Raw genomic sequence first — 22,901 nt, 5'->3', positions numbered from 1 at the left:
CAGATTAGAATGTTTACTACGAATGACGTGTCTTTCATCTCTCACCGTGGCCGTCAGCCCTGGCATTAACCGTGCCATGGGGGGCATGACAACTCAGGGAGAAATGGGAAGTCAGAGTGAGCAGCTGTTGAGGATACAGTTTGTCTTCCAAATATTCGAACCTGTGTTGCTGCATACTTTTTAAGCTTAACAATATTATTTGCACATCTATGAATTTTAGGAGATTTTTAAAAGCACCACAGGGGACTTCTTAGGAAAAGAAAGAAATTACTGGAGAATTTGCTCAGAAGGGATAGTGCTTACAGATGCGACTGACGAGTTTCATATTACAGGGCGAGTCTTTTTGATGCGTATTTGTTGTTTTCTGTTCTTTGATTTGAAGCGACCCCTCTTGTTACACTGAATGCAGTGCCGAGGGCTTTCATTCATCTCAGCTCAGGACCAGAGTAATAACTTGGTCATTTCCTCTCTGAAGGTAGGAGAGCTAATGAGAAACACAGATTCGGAGCCAAGATCTATTCTGAGATTAAGATAAGGTGTCCTGACAGAAGGTTTATGGTGAAATGAAAGACAGGGGCAAAGTTTTGAATGAGGGGAATCAGCTTGTTGTTAAAGTTCCCATATGGCTTTAAACCGTCACGTTCTCTGCTGTGTAAGCGCTGTGATGTGATGTCATTGTAATAGTTAATGATTAATCTATTTCTTGCAATTTGTCTAGACCTCCTGCAGAATATATATCGAGTCCACATCAAGCAAAATTCCAGGGTGATTTGGGGGTTTGTATAAATAGCTTTACGTGTGAAAACGATGGCTTGTAAAAGCAAAACTGAGCTTTCAGTGTCCTATTTGAGTTAAACTCTCTATAAAAAGCCTGAAACAGTGGGATCATGGTAACCCTGCGAACACGACTGTCTTGTCACGACGTAACTGCAGCAAAATGCCCTGCACGCCTGCCCCACGAGGGGTCACCTTCAAAGCCCGTGGTGGAACTGAAGGGGCCGCAGCGCCCAATCCCCTCGGACGCTTGGAAAACCCACCCCTACAGACAAATGACAAACCCTCGGGATAAAGCCCCCCAGGTTCTGAGAGATGGAAGGTCTGCTTTATTTAATTTCCTCTTGTTTACCAAGAGCCCCAGCCTATTTTAGTAAATAAATTCAGGAAATTGGTAAAGCACTTCACTCCATCCGTTATGGATCAGTAACTAACGTGATTGTCACGTTTTTCCTGGCTCCGTCTCTGCCCTTGCTCACAGCTTCCCTCCCGTGCCTGCAACCGGTTCTATAACGTCCCTGGTAAAGGATATCACCGAGTTGAAAGTACTTGCACAAACAAAACAGCCTACACGTTGTGCAGAGAAGTGCGCTTCCTCCGTGCATAAGGAGTCCTGACTTTAGAGACTTCCCTCCATTGATCCTGGCACTCCCTTCCAGTAATCCTTGTCACTTTTCACCCCCGACCACTTTACGCGGCAGGACAGACTACAGCAAGTGGCAGCTCATTCAGAGGCGTCAGCCACCAGCTCTCTCCCGCGCTCATCGCCCCCCTTCCCGCCCCGCCAGGCTGGCTGTTCAGCCCGAGCCGGTCGGAGCTGTGCACGAGGGAGTGGTGGCTCCCTACCTTCATGAGCCACTGGGTGTTGTTCTCCATGATGTTCTCCAGCAGCTGGAGCCTCTGCACGGAGTCGTCGTAGTCGAGCGGCGCATCCCGCTGCACGGCGTTGGGCACGTAGGCGCTGGAGGGCGAGCGGCAGTTGTCCATCTCCGGCAGGAGGAACGTGTAGCTGCAGGAGCCGTGCTGAACCTGATACTGCCTCTTCCCGATGCTGTCCATGCTCTTCCGAAAGTTGCTATAGGCTGCGGCTAGGAGCAGATCACAGCTCAGAGTAAAGAAAAAAAGCTGCCACATTCTTTCTTTCTGTCGGTAATAAACCACCAGCTCAGCAAACTTCAAGGCGCATGAGACTCCCGGGCGCTAAGCTGCCCTCTCAGACACGGGGCTCTGCGGCCATGGCTCAGGGTCCATCAGTGAAAGTCTCCTCTTCCCTCCTTTCCCAGCAGTGACCTTGATTTCTAGTGCCGTCTTCTCCCCGGTCCCGCAGCAAACTGTCAGATCGCAGGAGGAAGGATAATCCTCCCTCGTGAGGGCTGCATTCGCCTTACAGATCAGCCTCAATGCTCCTTTGTCTCTCTTCCCCCAGATTCTGCGGTGTCAGGATCCGAATCAATCACTTTCCTTTCCTTATATGATAAGTTGATAACAGCAGCCAGACATGTGTAGCTGGCTGCTCCGCCCTCCCGGCTTGTCCGTTATCTTCCTGTAGGGGGGTCACTAGCCAGGCCACAGGAAAAATCTCTGCCTGATGTGTACTGTCCAACCAGGACTGTATGCTGCAGAAACCCTCTGGGAAAAAGCGATCAGTTACAGGACCCCTGGGTATTTCAGAGGCACCACCCTAATTGAGTATTTCCTAGAGAGAGCTTGTCGGTCTCTTGTGTCTGAAACTGATTTTACAGTGCTAAGCTGGTAAAATATCTGGGGCAATCACTTTAAAGTACAATGAAAGTTCCTGTTTTTTCCTTTAGGAATAAAAATACTACAAATATGTCAGGACTTTGGTTTATTTTTGTTATTACAAACAAAGAGGAAGAGGTCTCGCTCTGGTAAACGCTTTGCCTTTTCATAGGGAGAACAGTTTCATGGGTATTACTTGATTTGTGAACCATTAGCCAAGTATGCAAAACTTTCATCTTAAAACAGTGGGATAGCAACCTCTCGCTTTATTAAATCGTGTTAGGAAAGTCAGTTTCTGAGCTCTGACATTTCATCTTTTAAGCAAAATATCCACTTCAGTATTCAAAGTAAACTTAAAATATACTGGACTGATTAATGGCCCGCTAAATTATAATCCACGGAGAAATCAGAATTTAAATAAGAGGAGGCTGAGAGAGGCATACCTAAACTTCTCCTTCCTTAGGTCAGGATTTGCTCAAATCCCATCATTTTGTAACACATTATCCAGGATCAATTACATCAGTCCCGCTCAGTGTTGGACTCAGGCAAATCACTTCTTTTTAGTTAAGCTATAAAGTCCTCATCTGTCAAATTCAAGGGTTGCATTAACTCCCAAGATTTTTCTGTTTCAATTCTGTGGCTCCATAAACCCTCCAGGGTACTTCCTTCAATGGCTAAAGCTTAACGCTTCGAAGATTGACAGTGTGCTTACTCACCAGCCAGCTTGTGCAAGGAGGCGGCCGGCGGGGGCGGGGGGACGGCTTGGAGCCCTTGCGGTGGTCTCTTAACGCCTCAGTGCACAAGGTTTCTCTCCAGGCAGCGGCAGCCTGTTCAGCACTGACCTGATGGACCTCATCCATCCATAAAGCCAGGGTCAGTCTAATCGTGCAAGATCAGATTTCAGGGGACTTTATGATTTTAATTCTTGGATGACTGAGATTTGTATAGTGAATTGTTTCAAGAGACCTAATAATTGTACCTTTAAAAACGTCCCTCCTGTGCACGGCCTGGCTCCGAGGTTACCTCCAGAGCACGGGTTCTTGACCCAAGGTCCCCGGACAGAATTCCTGGGGTCCACGAACTTTGACAGGAAAAGACATCTTTATTTTTCACTGAAGTCTCACTGAAATATAGCCCTTCTTTTAGCTGTGAATAGGTCAGAAACAACAGTGGTCAGTAGCTATGGCTTTCTCACAAATAGGAATTGCAGATGTTTTTATTACGATATCTCAAGCTATTACGTGCACTCAGCACTACATTGTCATTTGATCTATCCCAAGATCCTGTGATTTAATCTCCAAATAAAACAGCCCGTGTCATTTTCTGAGAAGGGGTTTGTAGACTTCCCCAGACTCTCAAAGGGCTCAGTGGCTCAGGAAAGCTAGAACCTGATTCTGGCACATGGTTTCCACTAAAGGAACGAATTGAAGAAGATATACTCGTTCAGACTGCTAACTGTAGGCGGACGCATGTAGGATTTGAAGACGGGACCAGTGTTAGAACCCTGATTCACTGAGATCTGAAGCAAATGCTTAACTTCTCTAAGCCTCAATGTCCCTACTTGTGAAATGAGATGATTCTTTCTCAGTAGCACCTTTAGGGTTATAATGATATGGAATAATGCATGTTACTTAGGAATACTGCTTTCCTTTCTTTATCAGCACTTCCCATTACATGAAAATCAGCTCTTGCACCATCCGATATTATGACTGTGTTATTCTCTGGCTGAACATGAAGCAGAAACATGGGGTGCGCCTTTTTTCTTCTAAGTCTCTTCCTCGTTTGAAAGCGCATAGTATTAGGCATTAGTATTGCATATGTGGTTTAAAAAATCATCCATCTGCCTCCCAGGCAGATATGGTGGTTTAAAAAGAAGCCACAGGAAGAGCGTGTACCACAAATACTCCTTGTCTTCTGGGTACTGGGGAACATGACAGAGTGTCAGACATAGATAAGCAAATAGAGGGAGGGAGACCCCCTCACCAACGGGCTGTGGTGAGGACACCCAGCAGGAAGGCAGCATCGCCTCCAAGGGCACTGGTCCTGCAGGCAGTTGGCTAGGATGTTCCTGACCCATCCTCTCAAGGCCAGATGTGTGGTGAGCAGTGCTCTTTGGAGGCACCTAAATGGGAATTCTTTTTTTTTTTTTTAAATACTCTACTAATAGACACCGGATAATCTATGTGCTAAATGTGATGATGTATTCTTTCCAGATTTGTAATAGGATTTTTGTGTGTGTGTGTTGGGGGTAGGAGTTTATTAATTAATTTATTTTTGCTGTGTTGGGTCTTTGTTTCTGTGCGAGGGCTATCTCCATTTGTGGCAACCGGGGGCCACTGTTCTTCGCGGTGTGCCGGCCTCTCACTATTGCGGCCTCTCTTGTTGAGTAGCACAGGCTCCAGACGCGCAGGCTCAGTAGTTGTGGCTCACGGGCCTAGTTGCTCCGCGGCATGTGGGATCCTCCCAGACCAGGGCTTGAACCCGTGTCCCCTGCATTAGCAGGCAGATTCTCAACCACTGCGCCACCAGGGAAGCCCCTAAATGGGAATTCTTACCCAGGAGTTGGGGGGAGGCTCTAGCTAGACCAGGGCTTGGTAGACGTTCTCTGTAAAGGGTCAGATAGTAAATATTTCAGGTTTGCGGGCCACACGGGCTCTGTCACAACGACTCGAGTCTTCCGTCATAGCGTAAAAGCAGCTGGAGACAGTCCACAAACGATGGGAGGTGGCTGTGTTCCAACAGAGTTTTATTCGTGGACACTGAAATTTGAATTTATTATAATTTTGACATCATGAAATAATGTCTGGATTTTTGTCAGCCTTTTAAAAATGTGAAAACCATTCTTAGCTCACAGGCCGTTCCAAAGGGACCACGGGCTGTAGTCGGCCAACCAGAGGGAGTCGCCAGGGGCTGTGACATGGTTGCAAGGCCACTCTCAAGGCACAGCCGGTGTAAACAGGGAGCCTCCCATGTCTCAAGCACCGCCCGGCTTCTTCAAGAGTTGAGGAGTGTGAGACAGGCCAAGGAAAAGGGACTTAGGGAAGGGGCAGGAACGTTTGACCACAAAGACGGTGCCACTTCGAATCTGGATCTAAACTGTAAGACGAGGCAGATGCACTAGGAGAACTGACCCCAGGGTGCACATCCCACCTGTGCAGGGCCAGCGCGGGCAGGGCCCCAAGCACAAGCCGATGCCTTCCGTAGTCAGGGCTGGGCAGGGGGCCGAAACGAGGCGTCACTGAGGAAGCACAGAGGAGATGCGCCAGTCCGCTGTGGCCAACATGGGAGAACCAGCGGGAGACCCCAGACGGGGCAGAGCGGGGGCTCCGAGGGCAGACGGGCGGGAAGACTGCCCCACCTCGGTTACGGGCCCGCCCCCACACTTGTTTGTTTCCTAAGCGCCAGGCAACCAGCAGCTGCAGGCCGCTTCCATCCAGGCCTAGGGATGGAGGCTAAACACAGCCTTGACTGTGGTTCTCAGAGCTGTTCAGTTTCAAAGAGAATCTTGAGTTTCGTTCAGTGACTTGCTGACAGGACCGCTAAAGGCAGATGGGGCTATAAAACGAGAAATATTATCACAGCTTTCCCCAAAGCTGCCTTCCTGCCCAACCAATTTTTTTTTTTTTTTTTTTTTGTCCAAACAGCTCTGCCGAACAGCTGTGTGTGGTGCTGTTTATTTTCTTAATAACGTTTGTTTTCTCCCCCGTACTGTATGTCATCGGCTGAAATTTCGGAGGCTCCCATTTAGTCACCTTAGCACGCGCGGCCTCAAGTTCTCCTTTGACGCTTTGCCGTCGTGAGGTAAATCTTCATTTGATGGTACCAAAAAGGCCACGGGACCCTGTTCCCGGAAAGAAAGAGGTCAGCCTTACAGAGAACTTGGACGAAGGCCCCTCTGCTTTGGTGCCCTATTGAACAGAAGGCTTAACGGGTGGCGAAAGCCCACGCATCTCCCACTGGTCCTGGCCCCCAAAATGTAGGTCAGATGTCGACGTGCGTCCACTTCTGTCTGGATCACGGCATCCAACTGACCCCAACCTTCCGGAGGCTCCAGGTCACCCAGAGCCACCTGTGAGGCTCTCTCTGTGTAAGGGCGGCCCTGGACACCAGAAACCAAGATATGGTGCCAGCTGTAAAGCAGTGCAAAGTGGGGCAGCCCCCGAGGCCTGGAGCCCCGAACGGGATTTGGGGAGGCCTGCGTGGCTTCTGCTCTTTCCAGGGAGCCAGTTTAATACTCAGTATCTACCGGAATACGTCTACGGCTGGACGAAGGAGGCGATGCAGGTGGACCGGCTGGCCCGGGGAGGCGGGGCTGAGGGCGTTCCTGCCTTCTGAGGAGCCAGCATCGTGGCAGCTGTCCCCGTTGAAAGCCCGTAGCTAATTGGAAAAGACGGGGTCACCACTCAGACGTGCTTGGAGAGGCACGCTGGTCTCCCGCATCTGTTGACGTTCTGTGCCAGGGTCTTTCTGCATCGCATCTGGGCACGTCCCCGGACTCGGTCTCACACCTGCCCGGTCACCATCTCGCAGCGCAGTGACCGCCGTCCTGCCACCACTGGCCGCAGGCCTTGGAGACAGTGATTGGGGCGAGCTCTAGGGCCGGCACGGGCTTAAGTTCTGGAAAGTGCTGTGTTGATGTAGGAGGAGCCCTCAGTGCCAAAATACCCCACGAGGTGAGGCTGGGGCGCTCTTGGGTTTTGGCCGTTTTCAGCCCGCCGGGCTGCTTGGGGCTCCAGGCCCCCGGCAGGCTGGGGCTGGCGGGGGTTTAGAGGCATCTCACTCATCTGCCTCCCTGTTCCGGCCTCTTTAAAATTGGCTAAATTAGATCAACATGTTTACAACTTAGTGTGCAGTGCACGGGGAAACCATTAGGAAGTTCACTGGACATAAAATTGTTGCTAAAGAAGAAGTTATTCTTACTCCTTTTTTTTTTTTTTTCCGAACTGTGGGCAGCAATTAATGAGAGCTGAAGAAGCAGCAGCCACCATGGGCGAAAAGGAAAGAAAGGCAAAGGAGGGAGGGAGGAAGGAAGAGGGGAAGGGGAAAGGAAAAGGAAAAAATGAGTATTTCAGCTTCCGAAAGCAGGCTCCCTCCGTGGTGATTCACAGAAGAGCCCTTTCCACTGCATTCTGATGTTTGTCGAACTGAACCTGAAGAACCGCAGGTGGCGTCTGGAGCCGTTCTGCAGAAGAGTTGGTGCGGCCTCTCCCCAGAGCTACCGACCGTGTGGAACCGGTATTAAACCCTGAGTCTGGAGGGCTGAGAAGGATAGTCCCCAGCCGTGGGATTTGAAAACAGTACCAAAGAGAAAGCCCCTTAAAGTTACTGTAAAAACAGGAAAAAGAGTAAAAGCGTAAATATCAACACACACACGTGTAGCCGTGGAAGGTAAGCCTTGCCCCTACGATGGACGTGGAAACCACGGCTCCGTGAGGCAAGATGACAAGGATTCCGTCAGACTTGCTTGTGCCTTTCTTTTACATTCATGGATTTAAGGAGAATTGAAAGCAGTGGGTTTCTTTACCCCGCTTTTACCGTGGCAAAGATCAACCTTCTTTGGAGACGCTGGCTGTCGCCTCTGTGCTGCACACACACACACCCCGGAGACAGAACCCATTTCACTGCCAGACCTTTGGTGGCCTTTGGTCACCTGAGCTGGGCCACCACATGCCCGCTTCAGTATCCTGGACCCGTGGCATATGTGAGCGGGATAGTCCGCTCAGAAGTGCACACAGCAATGCAGACTTGAAGCCAGATTGAGCTCCCTGAGGACGGGATCTCTGGAAATCCAGCCTCCTGTCTGACTGCATTAGTTGTGCTTTATATATCCATTCTTGCCACCTTTCTGATTTTCTGGCGTTGACAGTTTTTTTCTTTCTTTGCCTCTTTAATTTCATCTGTTGTAGCTGGCTACAAGAGTGTGATATACCTCTGAGAATACATAGTTTCTGAAATGATGTATGATGCCTAGGTTAGCACAGTTCCCTGTGCTAGTTGCAATTAAACACACATAGCGTTTGCCATAAAATAGCTGGCCCGTTCTATTTAGAGGAAAATTGTCGTCCACTTAGAGTAGGGCATTGGCTCCATAGAATTCACCTTTACAGGAGGTGAGGAAATGTATATTTTGTTAAAATAAGTGTCTGCCTGCCAGAGGAGGAGAAAAAGCCTTTGCCAGATGTGTTTTCAGGCAATTTCCTTTCCTGGGAAACAGCCATTTCCCCTGCATGACCCTCGTGTTTTCATTCTTGGAGCAGACAGAATAAGTGCCGGGCAGTAAAGGGCAGAGGCCTAGATACCATCGCCTTATCTGGGACAATTATCTTCCTTCTCGCAGCTGCGTAACTTCTGTTTGACAGGGAACCATAGGAATATACGTGTCAGGGGTTAGTATTGATGGAAGAATCAGAGTTAATATGGAGAAAAATCTTCATTTGTCATTCTTATTTAGGTTATTGGCTGTCATTCTTATTTAGGTTAGTTTAATTAAAAAGGTACCAAATATTCATTTTAACTTATCTGAGTGTTTATTGTGACATTATGTCTGAAAGACATTTAGAGAAGACAGTTTTGTCTTGCTTTGTTTTTTTAAAGGAAACCTAAAAGATTCCTGAATCTTTTACAGTTTGTACGGCCATGAACCAGCACAGCATCTGCTCAAGAAAGTTTGTTTTGTAAAGCCACATTGTATACAATATGTAACCTTAAGGACTTTGACAAGCCAAAAATCTTTTTATTTGCTAGAAACTTGGGAAATATCCAAGTTACTATTTTTCTTTAAGATTTCATCATGAATTCCCTGAATTTTTAGGAATATTTTAGTTTATATATTTCTCGTGGTAACATGAAGTTATTGTAAATGCCGTTTGATTTTTAAATATTTTCATCCAATATTTTTGTGGACTATTTTATCTTTCCATCAAAAAAATGCCTAAAAGGTCAAGATACAAGTCATAACTTTAAAAAGGCAGTGGATGAAATTCTAAAACAATAGATGAGTGCATTAGCCTGATAATATTTTTGCCAGTAATTCTGTGTCCTGTTTTCTGCCCGTACACAGAAAAAAAAATGCTAAACATTCCCTTTCAGTGGATTGATGTCAGTGATTACTGTTTTGCCCATGACCAACGAAAAGTCAATAATATCTTTCCTTTGACTAACACTATTGTGTTAGTCATCAGAGATTTTGAGCTGGGCTTATGAGTTATAATTTTATATTAAATGTTCCTAAATTCATTTCAGCAAAGTTGTAGAGAATTCAAATCCTGCTGCTTGTGAAAAATGTGTCTAGTCTCTTTGTCATAACCATTCTACTAAAGAACCATCCAAATTCCTCTCAGCATGAATTTTTCTCTTGAAAGTGGCCTAATGCCATCTAGATTAATCTTTGTGTAATCTAAATTTATAAAAATTTTATCTTAATTATTGAGAAACCTTTTAAAATAAGAGAGATAAAAATGTCATGTGTGTTATTTCCATTAAGATATATTATCTCTCTTGGTTATAGGTTAACATAAATAAAATCGCTTATGTCAAAGAAGTAAAAAAAAGCAAAAGCACATGACCCCCTTTTGGTATTCCTGTCTGTCCAACTGACTTGATATAAAAGATCTTCCTGTGGGAAATTAGGCTTGATTATGGAGTTATTTGTACTAACAGTCATTTTTTTTCCTAAAAGTCATTTTTGAAGAATTATAAGAAATAGTTATGCATAAAAGGAAGTGATGTTTGCATTCAAGTGTATAAAAATACCCCCCGCCATTCTTGTTCCTCCGTGAATCTAATTATGGTATCGACCGGATGATTTAAGTCTTTCCTAATAATCTCATGTGTATATGCTCTATGTTTTCCTCTTAACCCCTATCTCAAGCAATTTCTTTGGTACTCCTTTAATAATGAACTGTACTTTCCAAAGTGTTTCATTTTAAGGAAGGGGTCTAAATTCAAAGAAAGACTGATACAAAAGAAAAAACGAAAGGAAGTAAGCCGTACAAAGCCTGTGAAGAGAGGACGTTTATAGCAGGATTGAGATACCTAGTTCCTGGCATCTGTTTCCCTCAAGAAAAATAATTTCAACAATAGGTTTTAAAGCCCTAAAACTATTCTAGTAGAATATTTACAGAAAAAAAAATATATATTATTTCCCTTTCCCCAAAATCCTGATGTATCTTTCAGTGACCTTTTTAATTTTATAGGTCAGAAAGTCTTGCTTGACTACAATAAAAATTAACAAAAAGCTGCTAGAGATAATACCTATAAAATACACATCAAATCTGCTTGTACTACTCACCTGCTCCCTCTGCTGGCCTCATAACAGGTAACAGGCAAAATTATCCATGTTGTTATTAAAGTCATTAATACAAATGATAGGCAAGTTAGGACATAAATCAGTAGCAATACTGATAATACACAACCCTGAATGCTTTCATTATAATTTTAGTGCAAAAGAAGACCACACCAGACATTAAACACCTACTGTGCATGCATGCACGCACACACACACACACACACACACACATACACACACACGCTCAGTGAAAAATACTTTTAAGCATTTGTTTAGCACACACAGAGCCAGAAGCTGTTTCTCTATCATCTGGCGATCAGGTTGCTACCCAAATGAGTGAAGCCATACCATTCCAACAGTAGAAGAAGTAGAGGTCTGTGCTGTCCATCTCTGTAAAGGATGAGGTTAGAGACCTGACCCTGTTCTTAGCAAGTTGGTAGAGTCTTAATGAGGTAGATCTACTTCCCAACACGCAGGGACAGTGCCGTGACACCTCCGTGGTGATCCTGGGTGGTACCGGGCAAGAGTGCCCCATGGGGAAGGCTCCTGGATGGAGTGAACAGCCAGAACTACTTTCAGTGATTGTCTAGACCTAAATGCCTCACTTATTTAAAAAGAGCCTTCTCGTCCCTCCCTCAAAATAAAGAGACTAGAAGTGAAGGAAATTACATTCCAGGCAGTGGAAAGCTAGTGCAGTAAATAGGAGACCATGGAACGGATGGGAAATTCACTCTGTAATTCAGCAGAGAGCCAGGGAAGGCAGGAACCCTGGAGACCCCACTGGAACTAGCTCCAAAGCATCTGCTTAGGCATTTGGACTTTCCCCCGCGGGAGTAGACTAGCCTGCTATTGAGAGGCCCCTGGAGAGCCGTGCAGAGTGAGGTTGGAGGGAGACCTGGGGAGAAACTACGTGGTGACTCAGGTGCCTGAACTAGAACATCAGCCCAGGGCCAAGGGTGTGTGAGGGAGAGTCAGCGGCACCAGGTTGACTGGCCATGCAGGTTCCAGTGATGGGGTTGGTCTGGTATTGGGGTTGATTCTTCCACTTAACTAAAAATTCTGGGTAAAATAATTTCAAAATCACTTTAACAGCATCAGTGTAATGATAAGATGATAAAAAGACATCAGGCTTGAATCTAAGTGGAGGCAGGAACCAAGTGCATCATGTGGGACGGTAAACAGCTGGCAAACCCGGGCCTCAGTGGGTGGGGGGAGGAGCCAGAGGCCAGGGCCCTACATGGTGGAGAGTCGGAGAGACTTCCTTCCATAACCCTGAGACCCCAGAGGACTCCACCCGCAGCACCCGGGGAAGCAGGAGTAAACCTGTCCACCCCACCTCTGCAAAGGATGCAAGAAAACAGAACAGAGGCGGACCTGATGTTAAGTAGAACGGGGTTGGAGGTGGGGGACCGCCCCTGGGGATTGTAGCCACGAGCTCACCCTTAGTTTTACAGTAAAAATGAGATGGTCGGAAAGAACCTGCAGCCCTGGAGCATTTTTCTAAAGTGGTCCCCAGCTGGTGCTGTTAACTCCTCCCCGTCTCCCAGTTCCATGGCAAACGTGAATCCTTTCTAAAAGAATGCACCTTCACCATAGGTCTCAAATTCTTACAGATAATCTCCCAAGGAAAATGAGCAACTCGTAGACAGACTAAATGAGCATACAGGAAAACGTATCGCTAGCAAGTGTCAGCAGAAAGAATAGCAAAAAGAGACTGGCAAGAGCTTCGTGATTGGAAGCTGTTGACCACATTTTATAAAATAAGGATCCTTACTGTATTTGTCTCTTAGGGCTGCCGTAACTACAGTCATCCCTTGGTATCCACGGGAGAGTGGTCCCAGGACCCGCTGCAGACACCACAATCTGTGTACGCTCCAGTCCCTTGTATAAAACAGCATAGTATTTGAACATAACCTGCATGCATCCTCCCACATACTTTCAGTCATCTCTAGATACTTTCAGTCATCTCTAGTTCCTTATATTACCGAATACAGTGTCAATGCTACATAAACAGTTCCCAGTACACAACAAATTCAAGTCTTGCTTTTCCGAACTTTCTTGTATTTTTATTGCCTGAATATTTTTAACTGGTTGAATCTGTGGATGTCTGCATCCACCTGTGGGTATGGTGGGCAGACTGTTCCACAAGCTGGGAGGCCTAAAGCAACAGGAATGTATTATCGCACAGTACTGGAAGCTGGAAGTCTGAAATGAGGGCGTTGGCAGGGCCATGCTCCCTCTGGAGCCTGTCAGGGGAGTCCTTCCTTGCCCTTCCTGGCTTCTGGTGGTCTGCTGGCAATCTTCGGCATTCCTTAGCTTTCAGCTGCACCTTTCCATTCTCTGCCTTCATCACCACCTGACGTCCTCCTGTGCATGTGTCTGTGTGTCCTTACATGTCCCTCTTCCTGTAAAGACACCAGTCAGGTTGGACTAGGGCCCCACCCTATGCCATTATGACCTCACCTTAACTAGTTACATCTGCATCGGTTCTGTTTCCAAACAAGGTCACATTCTGAGGTGCTGGAAGTTAGGACTTATATCTTTTGGAGGGTCCCAATGCAACTCATAACACCATGCTTAAAGATATAAAATTAAATTTTGTAAATACCTAAAAGAGGCAGAAAACTAAAGTAAAAAAAATCTTGTAGATTTTAAAAGAAACTTAAAGAAAAAAATACAATAATTGTAATTTAAAATTCAAACATCATGGTTTGTTTTTGTTTTTTGCGGTATGCGGGCCTCTCACCACTGTGGCCTCTCCCGTTGTGGAGCACAGGCTCCGGACGCACAAGCTCAGCAGCCATGGCTCACAGGCCCAGCTGCTCCGTGGCATGCGGGATCCTCCCGGACCGGGGCACGACCCCATGTCCCCCGCATCGGCAGGTGGACTCCCAGCCACCGCACCACCAGGGAAGCCCAAAGATCATGTTTAACAGAACATTAGACACATATGAAGAGAGACTCACTGAGCTAAAAGATAAATCAAAAGAAGTCTCCTGAGAACAGCAGCATCACAAGGAGATGGGGACTAGGAAGGAAGGGGAGGGACCTGAAGGATGGAGTGAGAAAGTCTAACCAAACTCCAGGAGGAGGACAGAGAGAGAACAGGGCAGACGGTATGTGAAGGGACAGTGGCTAAACATTGTCCCTAAATGATGAAAGACACCAAGCTACAGATTCAAAAATTCCAGTGACTGACCAACAGGATAATAACAAGCCTGGATAAAGGAGTAAGAGATGGATGATGCTGGCAGCTGGCTGCCTGGTGACACAGAGCTCAGGCAGGGAGGTGACGGATACACCTTTGTACAATCCCAGTTTTAATTGGTGTGTAACACCCAGGTGGAGTTTTGCCGTTGTACACGTAGGTCTGAAGCCCAAGAGAGTGATCTGGGCTGGAAGCAGCAAGACCTGTTTTCATGATCAATATTAGTGCCAGTTTTGTTAAATAATCTTAACTAACATTAAGTAGTAGATGAAAATAATGAAAAAGAACAGCTTTGTAAATTGCGTAAATCTTAACAGTCTAGGTTTTTCTAGATAAAATTAAATAGCTAAGTAGCCTCCCTCCACCTTGACCCTTGGAGTTTCAGTGGTGCCAGTTCTGTGGATTCTGGCATATTGTGCTATTCTCTAGATTTCTGCTCTGGAAGAGATAGTAAATAAAGAAAGCAGCCCAGTCTGGTCAGTAAAAAGGTACTTCATAGTGTCATTGAGATGTTGCAAGTGATTGAAATAAAAATCTGCAAGATATAATTAGTAGCATGTAAGTTTTTGTAAATCTGTCACTGCTTTGAGAGTCTTTGTTATGGTTGAATTGTGTCCCCGAAAAATTCATTGACTGAAGTTCTGACTCCCGGTATCTCTGAATCTGGCCTTATTTGGAAATAGGGTCATTGGAAATGTAATTAGATAAAATGAGGTCATACCGGAGCAGGATAGGCCCCGATCTAATACGACTGGTGTCCTTATGAAAAGGGGAAATTTGGAGACAGACATATCCATGGGGAGAACACCATGTGAAGATGAAAGCAGAAATCAGGGTGATGCTTCTGCCCACCTAGAACCACCAAAGGTTGCCGGCCGCCACCGGAAGCTGGGACAGACACCTTGATCTTGGACTTCCAGGCTCTAGAACTGTTACAGAATAAGTTTTGGTTGTTTAAGCCGCTCAGTTTGTGGTACTTGGTTACACCTGCCCTAGCTCCCAAAAAAATATTACCGGAAAGGGAATTAAAATCTGTTGCTGCCTTGCAGCCTTCACCAAACACTGTTAAGTATTTGGTGGCTTTGCTTTGCTATTTAATCTAACAGGGAGGAAAATCCAGGCAGCCCAGATATTGTAATATGGTGGTAACCATGCAAAGCTTCATTTTGCAACAGTAAAACAATTTCTTAGAAATCCTAAGGCTCTTTAATTGCATCCGCCCTTATGTAAGGCTGTCCTCCTTCCTGGAGGCCCAGTGCCACTTCCTAGAGGAATCCTCCCTCGAGTCTGCAGGAAGAATGTTGGATGCCACCCTTAGGAAGGCCGCTTATCTGTCCACACTGGTGATACAGTGAGGCTCCTTGACAATGGCTCATTACCCGCACTGACCGTGAACTCATTGAAGCCCGAGGCCATGCCTCCTTCAGTTGCTGCTGCTGTTTCAACATGGCATCTGTGCATTCACCCCAGCCACACCTGCCCAAAGACAACAGCCTATAAAGATGAGATCTGAGCCACGCCCCCATCCTGCAGATTCTCTGTCTCAGCTGCCTGTTGTGATAGGCCTCCCTCCCCACCGAGCCAAGGGTCCTGCCAGTGGGTCCCACTCTGGACGAGGTGCAGGATTCTCCCCTCCGTCCCAGCCATCCTGCTGTCCTGTTGCAGGGGAGGCGGCCTGGATGCTGGGAGGTTGGTGCCAGTCCTTGGGCTGAGTCTTTTCTAAGTAGCTGGATGCCTTTCCCTCAGACCATCTGCAGTGCTTGCGCCATGGCCGCCTTATCTGCAGCCTTCTGTTCTTTAAACTGAGGTCCCGCTGGAGTTTTTTCATGGGACCTCTGTCCTATCACCTCATTTCCTCTGGAGCCTGTTGCATATGAATGAAGCCTCTAAAAATGCAGGTAAACACCTCCACATTGAATTAAATTATCACACGCACAGCACCTGATACAGAGTAAATTGGCCCCAATAAGCCCATTCACAGATTCTGCATGCACAGAGCATGACTGAGTGTCTAATAAACGTACTAGAGCTAACATCGAAAAGCAAGTGTTGTCCTTCAGGATGCCTTTTAAGACTATGTGCTTACCTTGCTGCCCCTGTTCAAAACATTTCTGTTGGGCTTCCCTGGTGACACAGTGGTTAAGAATCCGCCTGCCAATGCCGGGGACATGGGTTCGAGCCCCGGTCCAGGAAGATCCCACATGCCGCGGAGCAACTAAGCCCGTGTGCCACAGCTACTGAGCCTGTGCTCTGGAGCCCGCAAGCCACAATTACTGAAGCCCTCAAGCCACAACTACTGAAGCCCACGCGCCTAGAGCCCGTGCTCCGCAACAAGAGAAGCCACCGCAATGAGAAGCCCACGCACCGCAACGAAGGGTAGCCCCCACTCGCTGCACCTAGAGAAAGCCCGTGCGCAGCAACGAAGACCCAAAGCAGCCAAAAGTAAATAAATAAATTTATTTTTTTTAAAAAAAAGCATTTCTATCTTCTTATTTGAATTTATGCAGCAGGTTCTTATTATCTATTTTATACATATTAGTGTATACATGTCAATCCCAATCTCCCAATGCATCCCACCACCGCCCCTCTTTTCCCCCTTGGTGTCCATGTGTTTGAAAACATTTCTAGAGCTTCTTTTCAACAGCTGCTATAAAATTGCAGTTTAGTAGGTGACTAAACACAATAATATTATTATAATCCGATCACTTTTCAGTGTTTTTCCTTTTATTCAATTCAACAAATACGAAAGACTGTGCTAGTTGTAAGAAAAAAAAAACACAACACACAAATTAAGGAATTCTCGATTCTCTTAATAGTCTAGAAAGAGCCTAGGATGACTCTCGTGAATTTTCTTTGCAGGATCTGAGTGATCCAGAGCCTAATTATTCCAGAATCTGTGTCTTCCACCTGCTGTCAAAGTAGCTGTACAAACAAGCCAAACCAGCCCAAGATGGGGTGTCACCAAGGTCTCCTTTGCGTGAGAACCCTCCCATGAGACGCAGACTATCTCCTATTTCTGAATTGGAAATGAGGGTTTTCCTGCCGTGTTGGGGAGACCCTCACTCACCTTCTGGGTACATCAGAAGTGGCCTCTCCTTTCACCAACAGCTAAAGGATACCACCCTGGCATTGCTTCCCAGACGCTCGACTGTCCTGATATACTTTTGGGCCAGGATCTTGGAGAAGAATAAGTTTGGGCCACTCTGAAGGCTCATGGGAGAGGGAAAAGGGTGGAAATTCTTTCCCAAAGTGGTATTTCTAGGAAAACACTCAGCCAGGACCTGCAGCTGTTCGCTATCCAATATCAGTTCTAAACAACATTTGAGTTGGCAAAAGAAAAGTGAGAAAACAATAAAAGGCTTGAAGCATAAAACTCTGGGAAACCCCTTTCTATAATGTGCTTGTTTAGGGCTTAAAATATTACTGTTTTCAGAACATAAGAGCTACTTTCCCACTTTTCTAGGCCTTTTTTTAGAATATTATTAAGTGCTTTAACGATTAAAAGAGAAAAATACTTCTGGATCATTTTATAAACACAATCTAAAAATCTCACATGTAATTGGAGTTTTTCCCCTTCTTTTCCAGAGTAGACTAGTTCATTACTACCAAACTGCCAATATAGGTGGGAGAAAATAGAAAGAATAGAATTAATGTAATTCAGTCAGGAACCAAAACCCTGCATGCAAGATGTATATACTTTGGGCATCTGCAACCCAGGGACGCTAATAATTTCAAAAGCTCTGTCATCCACAGAGAGGGAGAGTTCAGGGTAAACAGACCCATCTGAGAGGTTCTCAGTGTGACAAACTTGGGCTCATTTCAGGGCCTGAGGAGACGTGTGGCTTCTCAGGGGAAGCCGGGAAGATGAACAGAAAAGACAGATGACGCCTCGTATGGTTCAAATTCTAATTCTAGCTCATTTGAGGCGGGTTAGGTGTCAGGAGTAGAGTTTGGCTTCTCTGGCCCATAGACTTGATTATTCCTGGAGCTGCTTCACAGGGCCAAGTCCATGGGTTTTAAGCAGAAATGACCCAGGAATCCTAGCAGAGGGCCAGCCCTCCAAGAACCAGCATGGGAGTTGGGTGATGGGTCTGGGATGTTTCACACCACGACAGAATTCCAAGACTCTAGTGGACCGGGGATGCCTCAGTCACTAGGACCTGCCCCAGATGGAGCTGCCTCCAAGGGTAGAAGGACCTCTTTCGTTTCCTCCAGACCCTTGTCCGCCTCAGTCTTACTCACATGCAGCCCCTGCCCTCTGCCTCTGTTCCATGGGATGAGCGGCAAAGTGATCTGGAGAATTCAGTGCCATTGATAACATGGGGCGCCGTGTCTGGTCCATAGATTAGAGCCCTTCCTCAGCCCATTCCCCATCTAATTATCAGAGAAAGATGGCCTTCATTGATGCGACATCTTGGATCATCCCCTTGACACATGACAGCAGTCAGCCTGCCCATGGGTCTGACTTCAGGTGTTGAAACCCCTCTGTCCTAACGTTGGCAGCAAGTAAAATATTCCTCTTGGGTTTCTTTATGAAAAGAGCTGTGCATATAATTAACAGGTAGATTTTGGACACTTTGTATGTACTTTTGTTGTTACTGTGAGTGTGAAATTCACCTCTTAATTCAGCACTTCTTGCCAAGTGGTTCGCCTATTATCCTGACTGAGAAAATAAGATAATGGGATGGTTTTAGCAAAATAAGCAAAGGGTACCCGCCAGCTCTTTATGTCCCCAAAGCACACGTCACCAGCCGTTGCCGAAAGCGTTCTTCGTTATAAGTGAGGGAAACTGATACTTTCTGCTTTGTGTAAAAATGGGATGTTTTGAAAAAATACTGGGTAGTTCTAAAAATAATAACAATAGTAATGAGGCTGTGTAGCTGAAGCCACAGTCAGCTCCCACGCAGACTGGCCCGGGGAGGTGTCACTTCCCCGCTACCCAAGCAGGAGCCACAGATGTGCGGCCAGCACCAACCAGCAGCACCAACTCCGAGCTGGCTCGTTCTGCCCCCGCCAAGAGCCTCGCCCTGTGCCTGCTTCTCTGGGTCACTGGCATCAGATTCCAGCCCCTAGGTGGCTGGCTGGTTACCTGGACCCTAGCAGCCAAGTGAGCTGGGCAAGTGAGAATCTGGCATCTTCAGACTCCACGGTGGGCGGGCGGCGCTACGTCCCACCAAGACTCACGAGATGGGGGCTGTCCCAGCAAACAAGGTGCTCAGATACCAGCCAACCACAGAAAAGGGTCCCCTGTCCTACTGAAATGACGCGATGCCCGCCAATACTTCACTCTGTTAGTCGTGCGATAATTCAAACGTGAACTGGTATCGAGGACTGGCACTTCCGTGTTTCAGCTTATGGCCCCTTATCACATTAAACCGAAAGAATCCCGGAGCTGGAGAGAGACTGAGAAAGAGCCCTCGTTTGCAGATAGAAAACAGGGATGCAGGAAGGCAAAGTGACTTCCCCAGAGGGCGTGACACTACCCACTGTGGCACACCTGCACGTGTGATACCTCTGTACGTTGAGTGTGAATATAGTCATTCCCTCACGGTCCACAGCTGCGTTACTTTCATTCGTTTTTAAGGAGGGGGTACAGTTGCCGACAGTACTACTTGCTGTCCCGAAATCTAATGACCCGGTACTGTTTGTAACCATGGGACCAAGAAAGGCAATTGAGCAGAACGCATGAATAGAACCCCAAAGAGCACAGTTTAGGGATAAAAGCGATCACTCCCTGTCGTTCCTTTGGTTTTCTCTTTGATCATTAGCATGTAACACACATCAGGATCCCGTGTGAAAACAGAGCAATGGGTTCGAACAGTTCTTACGAGACATTCTTACAGGAAAGGAAGGTTCAGGAAGAAAACACCCTCACTGTGTATGGTTGAATGTTTAGTACTTGGCCGGCATTGGCTCCGATCCGACGCCCACTGGCCTTGGGCAGCCTCCAGCCCTGGGCTCCGTGATTGCCGGGACGGGGTCTGAGCGGGAGGGAGGGGGTCCCGTGCGGACACCTCCACCATCACATCCAGCGTCAGTGTGCCGAGAAGCATACGTGGCAGCTGTGATTTTTTTGAGTATGTAAAGCACTTGGAGTGGTGCCTTGTATGTAACAAAGTGCTCCATAGATGCTGTTACTGGTTGTTTTTCAGCCACTTTACTTCCATGGTCTGTCTCTCAATCCTCATAATAACTCTTCCGGGCCCCGTTTAACAGCTGAGGAAACTGAAGCTTAGCGAAGTTCAGCGACCTTGCAGAGCTAAGTTCAAACCCAAGTCTGACTCCAAAGCAAATAACCAATCTGTGTGTGTATTTACTCACTTACCCGCCGATGCTCAGAGTTGGATTAATCACAGTCCTTGACTTCATTGCTCCGTGCACGGCCTTCCTTTATCTTTGGATTTTAGGATTCTTCGTTTGTTTTTAATAATGCAGTGAATACTGTGAACTCACGCTAGACACAGGAGCCGCAGCTCTGATGCCTGCCTCTGTCCCCATGTCCGTGCTGCCCATGCCCTGCCTTCTCCCCATCCAGGGACCCCGTGGTCGGGGTCCCTGTCATCCGGGCCCTGCCGCCTTCTAATTCTCTACTTCTTTCCCATCACAAACACTGTGTTTCCAGGAAATCATGGCCCACCCGTCTCTCGGCCTTTGCTCCTCTACTGCTCTTTCTTCTAGAACATTTGTCCACATGAGGTCATTCTCTGCTTCCAAAGCCGTCCCACCCCTCAAGGCTCTACTTTTTTCCCACGAAGTCTTCTCCAGGGTCACAGTCCTTGGGGAGAACTCGCCCTCGCCTCTGAAGGGCTGCGCTCACGGGCACAGCCAGGCGTTTGGGCCCATATGGTCCGGCTGTGTAGTTCAACTAAAGCTCCTCGGGGAAAATGCTACTCTCACCTCTGCACACCCCGCCCTGCCTAGCACAGCGCCGGCTGGTGACTGGGCCCCCCCCGGGAATCTGGTTGAGCGGGGTTCAAGGAGAAAGGATTGAGGCCAAGGACAACTGACAGAGTGTCCCATGGAAGATCTTCCTTGGGTGTTAACTGGTACACACAAACATGCACGCATGTGTACTGAACGTGGAACATGCACCCACCGGGCACTGGTTCTAGAGCGATAAACAAAACACACGAAATCCCTGCCGTCCTGGGGCGTTGTGTTAACACTAGAGCAGCGGAACAGATAAATGAATAGAAATACACACACAAAGTAAGCGGCATGGACATACATACACTACCAACTGTAAAATCGATAGCTAGTGGGAAGCAGCTGCATAGCACCTGGAGATCAGCTCGGTGCTTTGTGACCACCTAGAGGGGGGACAGGGAGGGTGGGAGGGAGACGCAAGAGGGAGGGGATATGGGGATATATGTATACGTATAGCTGATTCACTTTGTTATACAGCAGAAACCAATACACCATTGTAAAGCAATTACACTCCAATCAAGATGTTAAAAAAAAAAATACACACACATACATATATGATGTCCAGAATGGTAAATCCTTACAATAAAAAGAAGCTGGTGAGAGGAATAGAAAATGGTGGCGGTAGGTGCCGATTTGTAGCGTGTGATCACCGGTATCTCAGGTGAGACACCTGTGTGAAGGACGGGCGTGAGGCACTTGGTGGGTGCCCGGAAAAGGACCTGCAAGGAGCAGGCAGAGCGGGAAGCCGGCTGGGGGACACTAGGAATGGGTGAGAAAGGAAGAAGTGAGGCCGTCTGGACGCAGTGGTCCTTCCTACGTCGTAGAAATAGAGTCTGCTGAGGCGGGCTCCTCTGTGGAAGAGGCCCCTAGGCCAACCTGACCCCAGAGGCCCATGCGTACAGCATCAGTGTCTCCAGGTCCTGTTTCCTCTAGGTGGCTGTCAGGTTGCTTGGTCTTCTTGTTTTTAGCATCGTCGTCTTTGGCACTTTGTACGTAGCTTCTGTTCTAAATTTTGAGTTTTTACCACCTTGACGCGGGTGCACTTTGTTTTGGTGGCTCTCGAGGTTCATGGTATAAACTTGTTTCTACTTTGAAATTATCACCAGTCTAATGGATATGTTGGTTTTCCTGCAAGACTTGCTGTCCATACACTGCCTCTGATCACCTTCAAACCCTCCTGGGCTTCCTGCCGCGGTCACTTCTCGGAAACTCTTGCCAGTTCCCAGGCTTGTCTGTAATTGAAACCCTCAGATCTGCATGTTGGATTTGTCGTTAAAATTACAAACTGAATTCAGAATCAATACACACTTTAAAATAATACTGCGGATTTGGAACCTCTGGTAGGAAGGAGCTCTCAAGTTCATCTGCGATGTGAATTCCTCCTCCTCCTAAATGTTTGTATTCCTATCACAATCCAGGGTTTAGTGAACCATAAAAAGTTGGAAGTTAGTGCAAACAAAGTCACCCACAAAAATATTTCAACTAATTTAAAAGGAGACACAGCAGATGGAGATTGTTGTTAAAAGAACTCTTACCGGCCTAGTGCTTTTTTATTTTAATCTCTACTTATCCCAGGCCTTTTTGTCTGCATGTACTGATACATCCAAATCTACCATAAACGTATTGCTAGGACACAGTTCCTTCTAACCCATTACAACTGGGGGAGGAGATTTTGTTAAAGGTTATCTTACAGAGCATTCCTCAGTGCTGGCTACAGCTTCACGTAGTCTTTTCCAGCATTTGACAATACCCAAAGCAGTTCGTAGTGACTTTACAATAAAATGGTCCTGTCCTGCTGCATTCTCCAAATGCACTCATATTCTGACAAGAAGTGGCTACGTGGGGCAGCCCCTGAAGGCAAACACGTTCTCCCGCTCAGCAGGTTGGGTCAAACGGTGTCCCCCAGTTACACAGTTACCCCACTTTTGATTAACAAATAGGGAGCCGAGGACAATCTCAGAAGTG

The 22,901-nt window shown here is 46.8% G+C and overlaps 2 protein-coding genes across 5 annotated transcripts in view; one reads left to right on the top strand and one right to left on the bottom strand.

Annotated features, from left to right (window-relative positions):
- ANGPT2 (angiopoietin 2) overlaps positions 1 to 2,182 on the bottom strand; it is a 54,034-nt gene extending 51,852 nt beyond the window's left edge. For all 4 annotated transcript variants that reach the window (XM_082680481.1, XM_082680480.1, XM_082680483.1 and 1 more), the window contains exon 1: positions 1,621 to 2,182. In XM_082680481.1, coding sequence (XP_082536607.1) covers positions 1,621 to 1,908 — 288 coding nt within the window. In that variant the 5' untranslated portion in view covers positions 1,909 to 2,182. The remainder of the gene's footprint in view (positions 1 to 1,620) is intronic.
- The window catches only part of MCPH1 (microcephalin 1), a gene marked incomplete at both ends in the record, with an annotated part of 219,396 nt that overhangs the window by 152,828 nt on the left and 43,667 nt on the right, over positions 1 to 22,901 (top strand).

The sequence above is a fragment of the Grampus griseus genome (assembly GCF_964374135.1).
Source record: "Grampus griseus genome assembly, chromosome: 21".
In the NCBI taxonomy this organism is placed as follows: domain Eukaryota; kingdom Metazoa; phylum Chordata; class Mammalia; order Artiodactyla; family Delphinidae; genus Grampus; species Grampus griseus.
Note: the sequence above shows the minus strand (reverse complement) of the source record. Positions and strands in the feature narration are given on the sequence as shown.